The sequence below is a fragment of the Sinohyriopsis cumingii genome, chromosome 13, assembly GCF_028554795.1.
Source record: "Sinohyriopsis cumingii isolate HCF-2022 chromosome 13, ASM2855479v2, whole genome shotgun sequence".
In the NCBI taxonomy this organism is placed as follows: Eukaryota; Metazoa; Mollusca; class Bivalvia; order Unionida; family Unionidae; genus Sinohyriopsis; species Sinohyriopsis cumingii.
In genome coordinates, this window is record NC_142973.1 from 28793640 (window position 1) to 28816023 (window position 22384).

Consider the following 22384-nt stretch of genomic DNA (forward strand, 5'->3'; position numbering starts at 1 on the left):
TACTGAGTGAGCAAACAATAGGCAGTGTATGCTAAGACATGAGTGACAACATTGATCTATGATAGGATGTTGTACCAAGCAGTCTAATTAGACAATCTCTGAGAATGTGGAAAGTTCACGAAAATGTGGTAAAAAAAACTAAAAAAATAATGCACATCATCTTTAGAGGAATGGTTAAAACATAAATCCAGATTTCTACATGGAAGGTTAAAATTCACATTGATGTTTGCATGGACGGAGAAGAGGTTTTTCATATGATGTTGACCATGACAACAAAGCTTAACCAACCCCATGCTTTTTCTTCCTCGCCCCTTCCCATGGACCTACCATCAGAGGGGGAGAATCTCGATATTCTACAGCACTGGATATGGTCACTCATTGACAGAGGGCAGTGGAGATTGTGATAAAACCACAATCTATGTAGTTTTATTCAAGGCTTTCCTCATACAAAAAGCTAATAGCACATTGATTCTGATCTTTGACCAGAGTAAGCTTAATCTGCCAAAGTTCAAGGTGAAGACAGTGAGGTCAGTATGACTCTTCATCAGAAGGGATGAATATGTCTTCAGTCTCGATCTAATCAATGTATATTTCATGTCCCTGCCTACCCAATTTAAAAAAAAAATTATTTTTTACTTACTGCAACAAGGTTTATCAGGTTCTAGTTCTTTTGTTTGATCAGAACAAAATGAACAAAATCATGGTTTGGATTGTCACCCTGTTCCAGCCAATTTCATCTACAGCGATGACAACATACTTGGATGACAGCCTTCAGAATATACATTAATTTCTATTCTTCTCAAGGGCAGAAATGTCCATCTATCCCATTTGAATAATCTCAGTTTTCTCATGAACTAGGAGAAGTCTGACTTTCATCGATCCCAGTGTTTTGTCCACCTGGGTATGGAGTTTATCATGAATCTCGACCTGGTTTGACTCCCTCATATTCACATAGAGATCATTGAACTTGTCAAGTTCATATCCATTGTTACTTTTAGCGAGAGAATTCTTGCAACTATTCAGATTATTCAGTGCAGCAGCAGAATTGATCCCACTGAGTCATCTTTTTTATGCACCCCTTACAGATGACCTTGCTGGCTCATTGGTGCCAATTGTCAGTCCACTCAATCAAAAGGTTAAGATCACAAATGATGTACAATCATTCCTGGGTCAGTTTTGCAAATCCCGGTTTGTTCATGACATGAATTCCTTTAGAGAAGTTCCTTTCAGAAGTGAAAGTATGTGCATATGCCAGTACAAACAGTTGGAGAGCTTACCTGTTGCCAGGCTTCAGTATAGTTGATGACATGTGGGAACCAGGGGGACTGCCTATCTATATCAGGTTTCTTGAAATTAAGGCTGTCATCAGTTTCTTTCAGTTCTGGAAGGACAAACTTTAGGAAAACAGTCCTGATTATGTTGGACAATTATAAAGTGGTAACCTACCTACTCAAGTGGGGCATCAGATCACACAACCTATGTATTCTGGTTTGGAGTTTCTACATTGGTGTAACCAGCTCCATATCAACATACAAATCAAGCACATTCCTTGTAGATTTGATGTCCTAACTGATCCAGAAAGGGTTATGTTATTTATATGTAATGGTCCATCCATCATTTGTATTTCATTGGATTTGCGCATGTTGGAGACGTCCGAATATAAAACCTTTTGCGACAAGTTTCAATCACATGTTGCTCACTTTTGTCTTCAGTTCCAGACTCAGAATCTTGGGCTGTGAACATGCTTTAGTTGAGAAGGATTGTGAGCCTTTGCCTGCTCACCCACAGTTTTGGAACCAAAATTAATACACAAGTTGTGGGGTCAGACATGCAAGATGATTCTGATAGTCCCTCTCAGATGGGACAAGTTCTGGGTGAATGAGCTATTCAGTCTCGCAGTAGATTTGCCCAGGAAGATTCTGGTTAAACTGTTCTGCCCCAGCTCAAACTGTCATCTCCTTCACACCTAGCTCTTTTTAGGACAGCCTTGGAAAGAGAAGGAATTTAAACCTTTGATTGTAGAGAGATTCTTGAAAGCAAGAAGGCCCTCCACTCTGAACGCTTATGAGGAAACGCAACATATTTTCACGAACTAATGCTAAGTCAGTAATATCGTGCCTCCATCCTTTAATAGGTAAACTTTTTTCTCTCTACAAGGAGAAAATGTTGGCCCCAGTTTATATCAAAGGCTACAGCTCCATGGTGTCAGATACATTCAGGCATCATGGCAGAAGAGATATCACTAGTGATAAAGTTTTATCAGACCTTATTTGCCAAGTTTGATTTGAATTGATCAAAATCTCTCGCCTTATTTTCAAATTGGAATTGGTGCTTGATTTTATCAATTTTTTTATTCTGATAAATTCAAGCCATTTGCCCAAACTTCACTGAGGCTTCTATCATTCAAAAAAAAAGTTTCTTGGTAGCCTCAGCTTCCTCGTGCCAAGTGCATTATGTGCCCTTTCAGTTGGCCCAACCTATCTTCAGTTTATATCAGATTGTTCAGTGGTCCTCTTGTCACAACCAAGCTTTGTGGCAAAAAAATGAGATGCTGTCAGTGGGCAATCAGAGTGTCATCTGACAATCCTGCTCATCTATAGATGTGTCAAGAGCAGCAACCATGCAAGATCCTGTCCATGCCCACAAGCACAACTTGAAGCAAAGAGAGGCAAGTCATGGAACATGCAAATGACTTTTCTCTTTGTGAAGGGTGGGAAGCCTCAAGCCCTATCTTTTTGGCTGTAATGGGTTGTATGCTTGGTATACTCAGAAGTCTTAAAAGATCCGAGTTGCCTCATAAGGATTTCAGCTTTAGAGGGATTTTTTTGACCCTCACCTTCGAACACGACATTTCAATACCAGACAGCATAGACACTGATGATTGCATTTAGGGTAAACATTCTTGAGTTCTGTCTCAGAGATTTAGCTGTGCTGAGACAAATTCAGAATCTGGTGGGTCTTGTGAGTGGCAGCCCAAATAATAATATTACCTTTCATGTTTATGATACAGACAAAACTTTAATTTTTAATAGGCCTGGATTCAGGGAGTAGTAGGCTTACACCCATAGTGTTAATATTATCAGGCAAGTATTCTCAGAGAAACACAATTTATTTAAAAATTTGCTTTTTTCATAAAAAGGATTGTTTTGTAATTATTATCGGTGGACCTGAGTTTGATTTTATTAATTTTTATAATATCTTTCAGAACTTTATAAGTCGTAAGCACGACTCCGACAGAGTAATTGTATTTGACAGAGCAGACAAGCTGGTCTTTGTGTTCAACTTTCATCCAAACAAGAGTTACACTGACTACAAAATTGGAGTGAATATGCCAGGAAAGTATCCTTTTGTTTTAACACTGAAGGTTATAGCGGGTACAGAGTCAAACATTTTCAGATTGCTTTTCTAAAAGAGTTACAAGATGGCCGCTATCACTTAACTATCTTGAAGCAGCTGTTCCGTTTTTTTGTGCCATTTTCATGATATTTATGCTTGTTGCCTGTCTTTATCTATGTTATTGTGTTCATTATGTATTGACTGTTCAATTCGTACATGTTTCTTCATCTCCTTGTTGTGGAAATGAGAACAATTAGACTTTTTCTCAGCTGTCTTGCTCCACTGTTTTTGAACAAACCGCCATCACGTGATACTCGCCAGTCAACCCATTTATGCTATGATGGACCCTCATTAATTGCTTTAAATGATCACTCCTTGGCTCTCCACACTACATTGTACTCTAGACTAAATGAACTGGGACTGCATTCATCATTAACTCAAAGTAAACAGAAGTGGAAAAAAAACGTCGTTTCAAAGCTGGCCGGCGTAGAACAGGAAGAATTCCAGTTATCTCCCTTATTTTGGCTCAACAATTTAAAAAAATTTGACCATTAATTTAGATAACCTAATTCAAATCCCTATTAATTCATCAAACTTTGTGTCAACTATCCAAGAGATACCTCGGCGTATTGCATTATTCAATGCCCAATACAGTAGGACCACCGGAAAAGCACACAGAAATAGTTAATTTCATCAACGACCAGAATATTTACGTCTTTTTCCTGACAGAAACATGGCTAAAAACATCAGGCGATGAGCCCAAGTGTGCGGATCTAACACATACTGGTTACTCCATCAAGTCGTTCCCCCATAACTCTTGCGGAGGTGGAATTGCTGTCATCACAAAGAACTCCATGTCTTAACCACACCACAACATTCAATTTCAACCACACATCGTTTGAATTAGTCCAAACCACACTCACACTGGAGCAAAGGTCAGTCCATTTTTTCCGCCTATACCGCCTTCCTCCTAGTAGAAAAAACAAGCTGACTGAATCTCTCTTTTTGGAGCAGTTTCCGAATCTCCTGGAGTATGGAAACCTGATTATTCTTGGAGATTTCAACTTTCACTTTGACTGTCCCGGAAACCCAAACACATCAAAAGTCATAGATTCCATTAATGTTTTCAACCTCAAACAGTCAGTTAACCAACCCACCCATAAACATGGTCACATTTTAGACTGGATTCTTCATAGACCTGATGATAACATTCTACGATCCTCCCTGGTATCCCATGACCTTGCATCAGATCACCTCTGCATTATATGCCATCTTGACGTATCAGTCCCTAACCCTCCACCTTTATTTGCTACTAAGAGAAACCTCTGTATGATAAATAGAACCAAACTAATGCATAACATCCAGGCAAACCTAACAACTTGCTTACCTCCTACACCAGAACAACTCGATAACTGCCTGCGTTCATTGCTCAACAAATATGCCCCAGCTACCAAGTGCAGAGTATCAATTCAAAAGTGTTCTCCATGGTATAGCAGTGTTAGGGACCAGCTTCGCACTGCTAAAAGAGACCGCCGTAAAGCTGAGAGGCTTTGGCTTTCGACCAGACTCACTATTCATAAGCAAATCTATGAAGTCGCTAAAAAGAATGTCACAAATAAAATCCATGCAGCGAAATCAGCCCACTACATTACTAAGATCATGGAAAGTTGCAGAGAACTCTTCAAGATTACTAACAAGCTAATGTCAAGGAACAAATCTACACCACTTCCAACTACCTTCTCTCCAGTCGACCTTCCAGACACATTTGCAAATTTCTTCCATGACAAAGTACAAACCATTTGAGATAAGCTTGACACCACAACATCAATTGACTCATCATCACCATACAGTTGGGATACAGAATTTGAGCGGCAACCATTAGCAGCGTTTGAACCTGTCTCTGGATTTCATACGTACAATCCTGATGAAGAGTGCACCAAAGTCATGTGAACTTGATCCAATTCCAGCATCACTGCTGCTTGAGTGCTTAGATCCAGTATTGCCTTCACTAACTGATGTTATTAATACCTCTCTGTCATCAGGGGAATACCCATCATTTTTCAAAACTGACATTGTAAAGCCTCTGCTGAAGAAACCAACACTAGACCATAACGATTTAAAGAACTACTGCCCAGTTTCTAATCTCAAATTCATATAAAAAATCTTAAAAAAGGTTGTTCTATCCCAGCTTGTATCTCATCTGAATTCAAACAGTCTTTTTAGCAATATACAGTCTGCATATCACCTTTGCCACAGTACTGAAACTACTCTTCTAAAAGTAGTTAATGACATTCTCTCTGCATTGGATAGATTACAGTCCTCACCCTCCTTGATTTGTCTGCAGCATTTGACACAATAGACCATGATATATTACTTCACCGTCTCCAGCATGTATTTGGCGTTCATGATACAGCCTTACTGTGGTTCAAGTCCTACTTGGTCAACAGGACACAAATTGTATCTGCAAATGGAATGCACTCCAGCCCAGTTGATCTATGTTGTGGTGTTCCACAAGGGTCTGTTCTTGGACCTGTTCTCTTCATTCTATACACTCAAGTGTCATAGATCATCATCCAGTGTCTCACCAGTGGTATGCTGATGACACCCAAATATACAAATCTAGCCATCCAACTGAAGTTGATGCTACCATCCAGGGTGTAGAGAGGTGCATTTCTGATGTGAAATCATGGATGACATGTAACAAGCTGCAGATGAATGATGATAAAACTGAGGCCATTCTGATCACAACACAAAGACTTTCTCAGTCACATCCTTTACCTCAAACAATAAATATCAGCAACACCAACATTAAATTCACACAATCAGTATGAAACCTAGGTGTTACTCTGGACAGTACTCTCACATTGCACCAACATGTCATGAACATATGCAAGGCCGCATATCTTGAGCTGAGACGCATCGGCTCCATTCGCAAGTATCTTTCAGTTGATGCCACTAAAACACTTGTGTGTTCATTAGTACCTTCAAGACTGGACTATTGTAACTCAATTATGTCTGGTTCATCTCAATATCTGCTCCAGAAACTTCAAAAAGTTCAAAACACAGCTGCTCGGATCATACTAAGAGTACCACGATCAGAGCACATCTCCCCACTGCTCTGTACCCTACACTGGCTATCCATTCGATCCAGAATCAAACACAAAATTTGTTCTCTGTGCTACATTTCACTGTTGGACTCTAGTCCAACATACCTATCCGACTTCACCCATGTGTACACACCAGCAAGATACTTACGCTCCTCTTCTGACAATCGTATACTCATTATTCCGACTATGAAAATAAAGTCATATGGACAGTTCTTTTGCATACCAGGGCCCAGCAACGTGGAATGAATTGCCCACTGAACGTAGACACAAAGATACAGTGATCCCATTCAAGAGTGCTCTCAAAACTCACTTATTTTGACTGCAAGAACAAACTTAAAGACCTAATAATGTTTCCTACCTTAAATATTCTCAGCATGTTTTTTTATGTTTTCTAATTTCATGGTGTTTGTTTTTGTAATCATATCATTATATTATGTTATAGGTGTTGTCTAATGTTGTAAAGCACTTAGAGCTTCTAAAGATTAGGCACTATACAAAGTCCTCATTATTATTGTTATTATTATTATTATTATTACAACTGAGAAAATGTTTTCTCGATGCATTTATGAATAAAAGATGAATAATTGTGCAAATCATTGCATGTTTTAATTTAGTTGAATTTGATATTTTTATGTGTAGATGTTGAAATGCTATGCAACTGCATGTATGTAGTTAGAGATGATTTCGTACATTTGACTGCCCTCACACAGCACCCAATCCTACATATGACATTAAAATTGTTTGATACACGTTGATTGAATTATATGTATTTAAATCAACATTATGTAAATCTGATTGTTCACATTCATTCCTTTTCCTTACAAAAAAGGAAGCAAGGTTAATACATGATGCAGACTACAGGCTGTGCATGTGTGAAACGTTATACCATTCATTGTGACCTTAACAAACCTTAGATACAAGATGGTGTTAGACAGTGATGCAGAAGAATATGGTGGGCACAAGAGACTCGACCACAGCGTTGATTACTATACCAAAAATGAACCGTGGGACAACAGGCAGTGTTCCATGATGGTAAATACTAGGCTCCTTATTCTCATAACATGTTAGCACAGACCTTGAACTTTAGCTCCAAATCCACATGTTTTATTTATGCCAATAAATTGCAAATATAAGAACCAAATATTTGCAAAATCCCCAAATGTTAAAAAAAATTAATTTTATTCTGCATACAATTTCAGGTGAACTTTGCATGTCATTGACTATACATTATATATCATAGGATTATATGATCAGGGTATCTATTGATGTGTTAATTTTACCTAATTTTACCTAATCACTCACAAAGTAAATAAAGTCTGAAGGACTCATGTTAACTTTGTTACTGAGTAGGTATCAATTTACAAATTAGTAAATACCCAACCATAATCATTTAACATTTAAAATTCCAATTATCTTCCTTTCTGTCATCATATTAGCAGAATTTATGAACAAAGCATTCGAATGTAGATAGCTCATAGTTTTATTTCATTGCCCACTTCATACTGTACCAGAATACGCAGCTCCGTCTTTGCTAGCCAAGAGTCATCGACTCATGTAGTATTACAGGGTAGAGTATCAGAGTAGGTCATGGCAGTAATCTAAGGAACTTGGTATGGTCATTTTATTAAAATTTTGTTTGGTTGTTGTTGTTTAAACCAGGCTATTTTTTTTCTCAATATTATGTTTGTGTATGGCACATGTTTTTTTATCATTCATTGTTTTTGCTTTCTATGTATTTTGATCTTTCAAGAAGCAAAAATTATGTCCAATTTTAGTGAGATTCTCTACTCGTTGTACTACCCTGATCCGTAACAACAGCTGGTGGAGCATATTGTCAAAGCAAAATGTAATAATTTTTTAATGTAGTTTGGCTTGTAAAGCCTTGGTCTCTTTTGGCAAAATGGGTGAGTGTTGGAGTTCAGGAAGGACTGTGCAATTTCATTGTTTTAATTTCTTATGGGAGATTTTAATCAGGAGGTTGCAAATTTTGATAGGAAATCATGGGTCGGTGGATGGGGCTTATTATTAATATGGTGTAAGGCATTGGCATAGATAAAGCTTCACATAAAATGACCTGGAAACTGGGAACCAAAAGTCTGCAGAATTTACCAGTGTACATAGTTCCAGATCAGTGATCATTTATATCCATTCAGATTGCACAATACTCAGTCAGTTCATAACAGTTCGACTTATTGGGATATGTTATCTTCCACAGGCTAACTGTGTACTGTAGTTGATGAGTGGTCTCATTGCTACATGCTTTTTTATGTGAGACCTCTCCTGTAGTTGTTAATTAAAATAATTATTGATGCATGAACTTGCATATGGTGGAGAGGTCCCAAGTGGTCTAAAGCGCTCTCCATTAACGGATCACTGCAATCTCACCTCTGTCTGCGTGGATTCGAGTCTAGGATTCAGCCAATGTGGGTATGTGAGAAAGCTTGCCAGTAGTTTCTTGTGGGTTGGTCGTTCTTCCCAGGGTTTTCCAAGGTTCTTCCTCCACCATTAATACTGGCCACCATGCATAGCCTATTGTGTGCTGAAAAATGGTGTTAAGCCCCACAACATTATCCATCCTCCATTTAATAGTTCTTTTGTTAATCAGAACTACAGGTGTAAACAAAAGGCTTATGTTTGAGCTTTAACATAAAATGCATGAAAATAATGTTTTCCATTCATTAGTTAGATACTATAATCTCAAACCCAAACCTAATTGTTGACGGAAGCATGTAGCTGTTATGGCAGTCCTAAACTAACCTTGATGTCTGATTGCTGGAGGATATTGACTTTCTTATTTACCTTTTTTCTGCTAGGAGTGAAAAAATGTTCACATGTTAAGAAAGAGCAGAAGCTATTTTAAAGCATGAAATCCTGAGTATGAAAATTATTTTGTTCTTTTTCTTTAAACAGCTTAATTGCTTGCTCTGTTTCTTAAAATTAAACAACTATGTTGATGTGCCTTTTGCAAAGGTGTAGTATAGTAACAGATTTATTCATACTATTTTGATCTTACTGTCATACAACCAAAACAAGCTCCGGAATGTTTTTTTTGTTCATTCTCCATCTGTCTACATTTGCTCATTACAACTCTGGATGGCATATTTTGTATACAACTTTAATAAAAGCAAATTCATGCATATTACTAAAGTGGTCTTGTCACTGATTGGCTGAGTTTTACAACTCTGGAGGCCATATTACAGTTTGATTTTTATCAAACTTGAGATATGGGCTTACATCATCAAGATCTCGGATGAGATTGATTATAAGCGAGATGTTTGATAATGAGTGAGATCACACAACAGCACTTCAGGTTGTGATTAAAACAATCCTTTTTGTGACTAAAATTCAGAATTAGTGAGTGGGAATGGTCAAATGGATGCCCTTGGGTGACCTTCAGAATCATAACCAAGCATCTGGAAAATGACATCTTCACTACCTAATTAAAGTTGGTACCATGTTTTATACTACAGACATTTGGCATATGCAAACTAATTTACAGTATAATCCCTTTCAGATGTGGAGAATCGGGTTCCTATAGTAAGTTACCACCTCTGCATATGACTAGTTGAGTATTCAATAATGTTAAAGTGACCAGTCTAATACTTTACCTGTAGAATCGGCCTAAATTAATTGCAAGGATCTGGAAAAGTGAAGACATGGAGACAAAACCAGGAAATTTAGTCTGCAGTAAAATTACTGTCAGTCCTACTTCACAACTGTAGATTTGGGTAATCCTTTTTAAAATAAGCTATCATCAGAAGAAATTGAGTCACTAAGACCCTGTAGTGGTGAATTTGATGCCAGACAACATGTAGAGAGATGGTTTAGACAAAAACAGCTAATAATTAATTTTATTGGCTGGTCTGTGGCTGAAGAAGGTGGTGATTCATGTCAGTTTTGTCCGACAAATCTAGGTATACTGTTAAAAATAAACTTGTGCCTGTTTATAATTAGTCATTAATTTCTTTGACTAATCTGATTTTGATCAGACTTGGCATATGGGGTTGTATAATTAAGAGTGTTATTAAGTGAGGGTTTGGTTTGATATCGATTTTGGATGAGTTTGATTCTGAGCACAATGAATCATCAGGTATGTTTCAGTCGAAAAACACTGGCCAATACAGAAGCATATTTTTTTTACATAATTTCTGGCTATGGGTTGGTTGTTAATAAAACAATGTCTCTGACTCTTTTTCAGTTGCAAGTAGGACCAGCTCTCAAAATGAATCTTTTTACTAAAATCTTGTTTTCATTATCAACCAATCTGTGACAGTCAAACCCATGAATACTCTTTTTTTGTCTCTTTTATGTTATGGTTTACAAAAACTCTCAATGGCTGTATGCCTTTTTTGACCATTCTGACTGGACACTGTAAAATACTCTTCAAGTAACAGAAATACCATGGGATAACCAGAGACCAATAAAATAAAATAAAATGGCCAAGTTTTATCCACTGCAGGGATGCGGCCAGGATTTCAGGATTTAATTTAAGTTTTGTGTGTGTGTGATCTCCAATGAGGAGGTGGTGGCAGGAGGAAAAGCCATTGTTCCATATCTTCATAACACTTAAATATCTGTAACACTTTCTTACTGTTCCACTCTGTTAAGGCTTGACTGATATTCAAAATACTCAAAAAGATATCATCTCTAGTCGTATAGCAATTATTACTGTGTTGTAATTGAGCATGGTCATGTGATTGTAGTGGGGTCTTGGTCAGGATGATAGAAAGACCACAGGCTTACTCCATATTTGACAGCTAATTACAATTTTGTCAAAAGGATTAAAACTTATAACAATTCAGTTGGACTTGAGATTATATACTTGATTCAGAATCAATGAACAGGTTCTAAAATTGATGTGTTTATTTTGGAGCCATGTTTCTCCATCACAGTCAAGATCTGAATATACCAAAGGTGAAATTAGTACAGTTGCAACCTAAATTACTATCATGTTGACTTCAAATGTTATTTAATGTGAGACTTTAATGACAGAACTCATAGTTATGATTAATGATACTGTGAGAATTCTTGATGTCTAAAAATTGCACAAGAAAAAAACAACATCATATCAGGAAATAAATACCACGGGGAACATACTGATAGGAATACGCAGAAATAATGATATTTAATGGAATATGTAGTGACAATTTGAGTGCTGGTTCTACAACTTTGTGAAATACATCTTGTACAACTAATCTGTTGTTTCTAACAACACTCTGTAATATGACAATACTTACTGCTCACATGAAGTTGACGCACTTAGTCCCTTGTTAATTAATAGTTTTAGATTTTACAACACAGCTACGCACATTTTACCTGTTGACAATAATAATACATGATCCCAAATATTGAGATAGCAAGAAAACAAGTTAAAATGTTATTAAAAGTATTGATATCAGTAAAACTAAAGGAGATGGTAAAAAAGAACCAGGACAAACAGATTATGAATGCAGTAAAGAATCCATATATCAGAATGACATCAAGTATTTTTTCATCAATTTCATCATTAGTTAATGACACTGCTTCACAATGTTGTGTACTAGATAATAGTAATCCAATTTGTAATAGAAACAACAAATGATGGCTTGGAACTAACTGCCAAAAGGTCCTCAGAAAATATCACCATGCTCAGAATATTCATATAAATAACCAAACATAAACAGGACAAATTTTGTCCCTCTTGCTTTGAGTTTACACAGATCAATCGGTCCCTTATGTTTAATGTCATTTAGTTGTTTGCACATAGAGAGTGTGTACTTCATTTGGTAATACATCTGCAAGTTAGTCCCATCATTCTTTTGTTGCCATATTGGTTCTGCCAACAAGAGATCTACATACACTTAATTATGTTGTATGGAGATTCTCTGATGAGTCCTATGAACATTAATCTGTTGATTGTTTCTGAATTTAATATGTTCCTCCTTCTCTGTGTAAAATTATTATTCTGTGCTGAGAACTCCCTTTCATTGTCTGCTGTCTGAAAAGGCAAATGCATAACTAGCTTGAAAAAGTTACTGTTCTTTATGTTTGTGCAATTTTCAACATCTCACTGGTATTCTCTTGGATATCTCTGTTCCAAAAAGAAAAGACTTAACAAACATGAACTCTGCCAAAGATTCACTTCCTTGAATCAGTGCTTTGCTGCCTCTTATGCCAGATTTTTCTCTTCCATAATGCTGTATTAGGGTTTTAAGTCCAACATTCCCATAGATTGCTTGTTCAGACATGAATATCTTGAATATGCTCTTTTTAATTTGTTATTTCCTTATTTATTCAGTTTATCTGAACACTCAACTTAATTTAGCATAAAATCTCTCGGTACTAAATGTGTGGAGAAAGGAACTAAAATTACACATAACTTTTAAATTGCTTGTATTTAGGATCGGTAGTTTCAAAATAACACTGCATAGTAGGTTAGGCCTAACAGGCATCCTGTCCATCCAACATGTACATCAGACTCACACTCTACATTAATTTCAGGCTCAAAATCACACACTGGTAATTCCAGTGGCATTTTCCCAATGTCCAGCAGACTGATATACATGAAATTCATTGTCATCATAGCTATCACCAGCCAGTATTTGCCGATTGAAAACATGCTCTGAAAACAAACCCTGTTGTGATTCAGCCATTTTGTTGTCCTGTGTAGCCTTTATTTAAAACACGCATTTGTAAAACTTCCATGATGAAAGTAAGGTTACAACGACCATAAATGGCTTGTTTCAGGGTCTAATGAACCAATCAAATTTATTCTAACTGCCATTCACGTTGAACCGAAGTATCCAGCTATTTTAACGTTTGCACATTAAGCACTGTGAGACTGCTACTGGCAGCATGAGTTACATTGCAACAAGCACTTTTAAAGTTGAATAAAAATTGCATACTGCGCAAAGCACATAATTTATATCCACGTCATTGACATAATTTGTGAAATGTGTATAACTGCTTTAAAAGTATACAAATTTGTACAAATTTGGTGCACTCGCATGTATTGGCATCATTTCTGACCCAATGTTTTATTCACCTGAGTTAGACTACTAGGAGTGCATTAGATGTGCAATTTTCAATATATATTCTTTTTCTTTCTGACAACCCCACCAGCGATTTCTCATTTTGTTAACACAACCCACAACAGAAGTGATTTTCCTAACCAACCTTCCACTGTCAGAATCAAAATAGTTTGAAACACAACCACCTACAGCAGTTTTTTTGAAGTGTCTTCACTGGGGGGGAGGGGGATATATGTTTTACTGGAACAGTCCTTACTGAAATGGCCAGCTGTTAATTTATATAAGGCACTTGAGTGATATCAGGCCAAGTTGGACCTCTTTTTTAAATTCAAATTTTTTGTATTCATATTCTGGAAAATCTATCTTACATGCCCTATGTGTCTGTATGTATGTATGTATGTATATATATATATATATATATATATATATATATATATATATATATATATATATATATATATATAAACTTAAGTTAACTGCGGTCTTAAGAGTTGCATACATTGATACTTATAAATGTAGATCTTTGCAGAAATTTGAATTATATTTTCAGATCTACATACCCAGCAGAGTGGCCCTTGTGTTTGCCAAAGTTGACTGATGATGGTGGAGTCTAGAACACAAGTCAATCGAGCTGATTATGGCAGATGATTTGGATATATTTTTTTTAATGGACAGGAATATATTCTTTTGAGTTGTGTTGCTTGTCCTGTCAAGACTGTATTAAGTTGTTCATGTATAAGTCAAATTTGAACAGCACATACCTTGATCTGCCATCACTTTATAAGATGTCAGATTGGGATCTATGTTGTTTTTTGCTCTGCCAATTACTTCATGCAAACTGCATAGACCAAGATCTGCTGGTACATGATGCATTGGCAGATCTTGGCCTGTGCAGTTTACAGTTGGACTCAACTTACAAGCGAGTATATATGATACTGGAGGCATTTAATGCAGAAACACGGGCAGTGAACTGTGGTCCAGTCATCAGTTTGCAGGATACTATCTTTTTGTTGTAACAGAAGCATTTTCACGCCAGTGATACATTACAGGTACTACTTTTTTGTTGTAGAGTTGGACATAAATGCATTGTTTTTTTTTTCTTTGTAAAAGAAAAGAGAAACTCATAAATTTGTATGAATTTTTAGATTTGCTAACATGAGGGACTTTCATGCTCAGTAGATTGAGGCAGAATGGAGGATTTTAAGTCCAGAGGCTAGGGCATTAGAGATGCAGAGAATTACCAACAGTGTATTTCTATCTAGCTGTAGGACTGGGTAGTGAATGTTCCTCAATAAGACCTCAGTAATTAGAGGTTGTTTTTTTGTAGGTGCAGGGGACACCAAATGTCACTAATTGCATGTGGATATATATATATATATGTTTGTTTAACCATTTAACGGCACATGTTGGAGTGTGATTCATAGTATATAGTCACTCTATTGATATTGTAATTTGACCAATGGTATTAATATTCTTCAGGCTCAGGAGATAAATAAACACATCTGTGCATCTGTTTAGCAAGCTTGCTAGACCAAATAAATAGTCTGATGAGGGGGCAAACTGTAAGGTAACTTAAGTCGGTATCTGATACAGTTATAAGAGTTATCTAGACAGCATATGTAAAATTAGGAACATAAAATCTTGTGAGGCAAATGTTTCCAGTGTAAGGATTGATAATGAGATAGAAACGGGTATAGTAGAAGTTTCCTGCTTCTTTAAAAGTTATGAATCTAAAATCTGCTACCCACTACTGTGAAGGAAGTCATGAAAATGTTTCAGAAAATTCCAGACTGAAAGTTTAATAGTTTATCTTGAATTCAAGGCAGGAGCAAGAAAAAATATTTTTTTCCCACCACTACCATGAAAATTCATGCCTGAATAACCAATTTTTAACATTGGGTGATGCTTGAATACCTTTTTTTTTTAACTAGAAAATATCCCTATATTGGCTTCTGTTTTTTAGCATGAAGAAAATCTTGATCAAAACCGGTAAATGAAACCTTGGTACATTGCTTGTTGTATCATTAAAAATGGCATTATCTAGAAATTTGAATGAACATCATGGAATAATCAACTTCTATTATATTTTATAGTCTCTTTCCAAAAACATTCTCAGAACACTAAATATAACAATATTCAATTAAACTTTGATGAAAATATCAATAATTCCATCTGGTGGCTATACTTTAATAATTAAATACCAATTAAGTAAGTTTTGTCAAGTGAAATTTGTCTATTTGTTCTGTTTTAATTTGGTTTCATTGTAATTTTCATAAACTCAATATGCCATCTTGGATTCAAACATTAAAAATGTCAATCTGCTATTACAGCTATGTGTACAAGTGTTTCTTTGAGAACCTAATTAAGTTCCAGCCATGTTTTGGTCTCTGACTTGTAAAAGTGTTTGTTATATTGTTACACACTTGGAAGCAGACCTGCTTTGTATTATCACTTTTATTATGTCTTTTGTGTCAAATCAAATCAGAGGGGTGGAATAAAAGAAAAGTTACAAGGCATGCAAATTCCTCCAGTGTTCAGAGTTTGCTGTCATGATCATGTGTAAGATTTGCTTTTTTCAATTGATGAATCAATCACTTATATTGTTATGTAAGAAATATACATAAAGCACCTTAAATTTAACTTCATTCACAAAGTTGATCAAATGTGATAAGAGATAAAAATGAGTACTTGGTGAATAATAAACATTGTTAACAGATCAAGATTCCTGAATCGGTACTCTGCAACTCCTCAAGGATTATAAGAAGTCTTTCACTTGCGGTGGAAATACGGCATCAGTATTTTACTAATAGAACAGTAATAAAGAGTTTTAACATGGATGGTTGTTTCACAAAATAAATGTCCCCCGTTTTTATCAAAAAAGGAATCTTTTGTTGTCAGTCAACAACAACAAATAGCATCGATGTAATACACAATGTTTACACAATGGTTATTGGAGTAAAAATTTTCACAATCTTTCAGATATTGAGTATCTTGAAAGTAAAGGTAATTTATACAAAAACGTGAACAACTTCATTAGAAGAGCTCATTATTGTCAATTATTCCCAATCCAATTATAAAATAAGTATTCATCCTTTAAACACATATAATTCCAGATTTTCTCGATGTCCAATGGTGATTGCATCCCTTTGTAATTTTTGGGAGTTGTACCACATTTAAATGTATGGATTGCAGATGTTTATGAATGTAAAAGTACATCTTGTCCATAATGTTGTTAATGTCAAGTCATTTAGGATTTCATTAAGTTTACATTTAGTATGATTCAGTAGCCTTGTACTGCATAATGAGAGTGGTAGCTGTATTAAGAATTTCATTAAGTTTACATTTAGTATGATTCAGCAGCCTTGTACTGCATAATGAGAGTGGAAGCTGTATTAAGAATTTCATTAAGTTTACATTTAGTATGATTCAGCAGCCTTGTACTGCATAATGAGAGTGGTAGCTGTATTAAGAATTTCATTAAGTTTACATTTAGTATGATTCAGCAGCCTTGTACTGCATAATGAGAGTGGTAGCTGTATTAAGAATTTCATTAAGCTTACATTTAGTATGATTCAGCATCCTTGTACTGCATAATGAGTGTGGTAGCTGTATTAAGACTTTCATTTAGTCTTCATTTATTATGAATTAACATGCTTGTACTGCATATTTTAACGACTGTGGTAACTGTATTAAGAATTTCATTTATTATGAATTAACATGCTTGTACTGCATATTTTAATGACTATGGTAATTTTGTTAAGAATTTCATTTAGTCTACATTTAGTATTCATAAATGAAATGGGTAATTGAACATTTAAAATAGTGTAATATTACAGTCCAAGATCAGTATCCCATTGCACTGGCATCCATTAGAAACGTGTATGATCTATTCATGAAGTTTATTTAACTTTCGTCTTTATTTAACTTTTGTCTTGCCTGTGAAGCAGTGGTGACTCACTGGGGTTATCTTTGTGATAACAATGACATCCTTGTTGTTCTATTTTCATTGTAAAGGTGACCTTACCCCTTGCAGTGTCTGTACTTACCAGGGACAGAAAACTAGGTCACAGTGATTTGTATTGTCATGGCAGAGCTGGCAAGACACCCCACTCTGCATCAATCTTGTCCAAGTTGCATGATTGAAGAGAATAAATGCAGGAGTGATAACTATTGTTACTGTTCAAAAAGTAGTAAGTTAGGAACAGCCATAGATGGATGCCATGTTAATTTTTGCACACAATTTTAATTTATAATTCAATTTTTGAAAGCTAATTAGTTACAGAAAGGTCCTACAGTTCCACTTGATAATTTTTTAAATTTTTTTTAGATATTTTGGAGGAAGTTTTGTAATTTTACTGGTTTGTTTTTTTGATTACTGTTGATTCTTATTTAATTGAATTCCCAGTTGCATGCATAAGTAATGTAAAAGTAGTATTTTCAGAAAGATTCTTTTGTTGATACACGAGGATTTTTTTTATTTAACCAGTGTTTAAAGTCACTATTGAATTAAGATGGGATTTCACAGAGTAAATCTGTTTTGGTTTTAACAGATGTTAGACTAGGCAGCTGTAGCTTCTCAGTCCATTATATATGGTCATCAGATGCTTCAGGCTTGTTTTGTAATTGTATGTGAATTATTCTCCAGGTTGCAAATTGATTCCATCTGCAGGATTAATGATGTTTGTCTCTGCAACCATTCCAGCATCCACACACTAGTTAAGTTCGTGTTAACTCTTTTTCTTAGACAGAGACTGGGAGTGGCAGAGCGGTATTAGGTGTTGCCATTACAAATCAATCACACCTTGCCTCTGTCCATGTGAGTTAAGTCTTGGCTCTGCCAGTGTGGATTTGTGAGAAAGCTTTCCTACAGCTTCCTGTGGATTTGTGGTTCTCCACAAAATATACTGTCCACCTTGTATAGCCTATCATGTGCTGAAAAATGGCATTAAACCCCACAAAACTAAACCAAACTATTTTAGACATTATTTCCCCCAGACTCATTTAGCTTGATATATAGATAACATGATGGGTAGTAATGCATGCTTCAGTAAAAACTTAGTTACTGTGACCTATATTTCTATTTATCAGTTATCTGCATCAGGTTGTTTGTATAGTTCAATTTTGTCTTTTATACTTTAGTCACTAGTCAGATAAACAATTATTCCGACTACACCATTTAATACAGATGACATCATTTAATAACTCTGACCACACCATTTAATGGTACTAAGGTGTCAGTTTTCTTATATGTATGCTGACCATTGGATAATTGCTGAATAGTTTGTTGTCATTCAAATTGATGAAGAAAATTAAAGTATAACGTATGTGTGTTCATATTGTATTGTGCCACTGCTTCAAAGAGTGGACATTTAGAAAACAGTCAATTCACTAGAAAATTCACTAGAAAAGAGATGATTATTGCAAATACAGATACACTCTACAATATCATCATCATCATCATTTCATTTTAGTGTTAGATATACATGTAAATCAATGTGACGGTGTTCATGAAGTATAAACAAAAAAAGTTTTCAAGCTTTTGAAAACATTATCTAAACTGGAAGACTTAATTAGCATTTATGAGTCAACCATGTTTCTGGCTCAAACATGATTGTTAGAGGAGTTTGTTAAGAAACATGATGCATTTAGATATGATATGCAACAACAATTTGGGCCGTGAACATAGTGAGACCTGAGGAGTACTGTACTTAAATTTGCTTCCCTTTCTGTGAAATGGACCTGATTGGCACAAGCTCCTGACTAAAGGAAGTCTCACATACTACAGTAAAATCCAGGTAAAAAAATAGCCGCCATGAAATTTGTTTCACATTTTATCCATGCAGAAAGTTTGTTAGTAAGACGTGGAGGGCATCATTATGATAATATTTTATAGGCTGTTTTTGTAAATGTTCACCTTTGATCATGAGTATTTGTGATGTGGCTGTGCATGTGTTCAGCATGTGTGTAGTGGGTCTTTATTTTAAACTATAGTATATCTCGCAATAATATTTCATATAATAAAGAAGGCAAGAAAAACCTAAGTGTCATGAATACTTGTCTATTTAGTAGCTGTTGTTGAACTTGATAAAAGTGAGTTGACAAGACCAATAATAATATATCAGCATGTTGCAAAAGAACAAACATGTTCATTTCTTAGGATGAATGTTTGGTCATACTAACAACATGTATTAAAAATCTGCATGTATGTTGCCATTTCATTTCCCCCCTGATCGTTGTATTCACAATTTTTTTGGTATAAGTTTTTTTTTTATTACAAAAGATACATGATAATGATAGGAATATGAAAAGGACATGAGTGATATTGATTACAACTGGACTGTGTTCTTGTCCTTTTTCTATGTTTTGCTTTGTGTTTCATTACACATTATTACTTGATGGTTGTATCATGTTGAGGCAGTTGTAGTGGTCACACCGCGGCAGTTGACCCAGGCTGTGGTGATATTGCTGTTGGTGTACACAAATGGGCCTCATGGAAATCCTTTGCTTGAAATGTTTATGGGTTTAATATAATATTAATCCTGAATCACAATTTAAAAACGGGCATCATCTTCAAACTTTATATAGACTTGCCATTGTATTACTTTTGAAAGGTAAATTATTTAGGAAAGAGAAGAAAGCTTGGGATACAAATAAGGGTATTTTCTTTCCTTTTGTTCAGATTGCTTTCCATTTTGTTTTGCACTTGGGGAAAGGAAGAATATGGTTGAGTTTACAGTCAAAAGGTCAGAGATCAAGGTCACTGTGCCTAAAAGAAGAAACATAGTTTCCACACAGTAAATTAGTTCTACATCACATACCTGGACAAACTTTGTTGATGGCTTGCTCTTAAGGTAAGGAAGAAGTCCATCGATTTTGGGATCAAATGGTGAAAGTTAGTTTTTACAAAAAGACCTGAACCAAACCTTGATGATACATGTATTTGGCATTTTGAATACGGAAAAGCCTGTCCGTTCTGGGGACTATCAAACACGAGTCAGGAATGTAATGTGCTGTTTAACAGTACTCTCATTTTGTGTCCTGTTCTTGTTTCTTCTTGAAAACCAAAGGATTATCAAACCACTTGTACTCTTTATGGCCCCAAAGTCAGGAAACTGTTGGAGCACAAGAAGTTGTGCTCAAATTTCAAAGCCTTTGATCTCCTATAAAATGCCTCCAAGTGGGTTGAGAATTAAAAGAAAATTGGCTTTATACAGTAATTGATAGTGTTATTGCATACAGAATTTCGGTATTACTGAAATGCTGAATGAAATTTAATTTGTGACGTTTTTATTAAAAGATTTTGTGCTCAGTCAATTCCTTAACTGCAGGGACTAGTTAGGGTCATGGTTGCAACACATGGTGGTTGAGAATATATTTGCCGCTAGAAGGGTGCTTTGATGTCAGTGTCATCTGAACCTTTGTAGGTGTACGTTGACTTTGCTGATTGATACATGTGCACATTAATTGGATTCTACCTCGTATATATTATCACTGATTTAAATCCAAATAAAAACAAGCCCAACGAACTAGACTGTTTGGAGTCTCAGACACTCTTAATTGTAATGTGATTGATATGTTACAATGCCAGCCTCATGCTACCTTGTAACGTATTCAAATTTTCACTTCCAGTTTTACTTTTTCATCATGTGTGTTATGCAAAATCTTTGAGTTCTGTACAAATGCCATTGTAGAGAAAAGATTGAAGGAAATTGAATGTGATGCAGTTGCCAAAGCGTATGGTTTTCTCCAGTGGCATTTTACCATCAAATTTACGTCATTGCGACAGTGATGTTATTGTATTCAAGAGAGGTAACCCACTGTTTGGAGTATAATATTCCACATTAGGAATGTGGGATGGGATCAAAGAATTTTTCTCCAAGTTGATTGTTCATGATCATGTAGTTCATAGTACACCATAAGATAACATCAGTTTCTTCAGTTGGTGTGTGTGTGTTGTCTTACTGGGACAAACTCTTAAGCAGAAGACTGTCTTCCTCAATACATTTAATCACTCAGCAGCTAGCACGTGTTCTCTCTGTTATCATATTCTAACAGAGTACATACATTAGAATTGTACCGCTCCGGTGGCCTAGTGGTTAGAGCGTCCGCCTCGGATGCGGGAGGTCGTGGGTTCGATCCCCGACCGAGTCAAACCAAAGACTTACAAAAATGGTACTAACAGCTGCCTCGCTTGGTTAAGAGGTTAGTGTTAGGACTGGTTGGCCTGGTGTCAGAATACTCTGACTGGGTGGGCCATCATGCTACATGTCTGCGGCATGATGCCCCAGTGCTAGACATCGCTATGCTGCCACATTACAGACAACGTAGCGATATGACTGAAAAATTGTTAAAGCTACGTTAAAAATCCAAACCACATCACAACACGTTCGAACAGTGCACGGGGATAACTTGTACATCCTTTGAATTGGACAAATATAGGACTTGCAATACTGATTATATGGAGTCTTAAAGTGGGTGAAGATGATGTAGAATATATATGGGTTTGGTGGTCCATAATTGGTTAATAATGAAAAGCAAAATTTTAGCTACAGATTAGTTTAAGTGCTTTTCCTGTCTAACTGAACAAAGATCAAGACGTTCTGTATAATATTTTTATCGACGACTTTGGAACAGTCGGTAATGACTGTAGCACCTGATTCATTTGGTGCAGAATGGACAAGATTTCTTGCATATGCTTATAAAAAGAGTGGCTCGTGGTATTTCCTCAACACAGAAGTTTGCATCAAGGATGAGTTGATACTGATAAATATAGGTTTAGTCGTGAACATTTAGAAATTCAAAATTAATTTTTTTTTATATCACGGTGTTTCCATTGGTTTATTATGGGAATTGACTTGGGACTCGTAGAATATGATCTTGAATTGCTTTCGGACAATAAATCCCTTCCATTACTTCATTTTTAAAAAAGAA

The 22384-nt window shown here is 35.8% G+C and overlaps 1 protein-coding gene across 1 annotated transcript in view; it reads left to right on the plus strand.

Annotated features, from left to right (window-relative positions):
• The window catches only part of LOC149785113 (1,4-alpha-glucan-branching enzyme-like), a 66602-nt gene extending 47108 nt beyond the window's left edge, over positions 1-19494 (plus strand). Inside the window, exons 13-15 of the mRNA XM_089978882.1 lie at positions 3206-3339; positions 7358-7475; positions 14004-19494. Of these exons, the coding sequence (XP_089835008.1) occupies positions 3206-3339; positions 7358-7475; positions 14004-14051 (300 nt within the window). The 3' untranslated portion in view covers positions 14052-19494. The remainder of the gene's footprint in view (positions 1-3205; positions 3340-7357; positions 7476-14003) is intronic.
• Positions 19495-22384: the final 2890 nt, after the last annotated feature.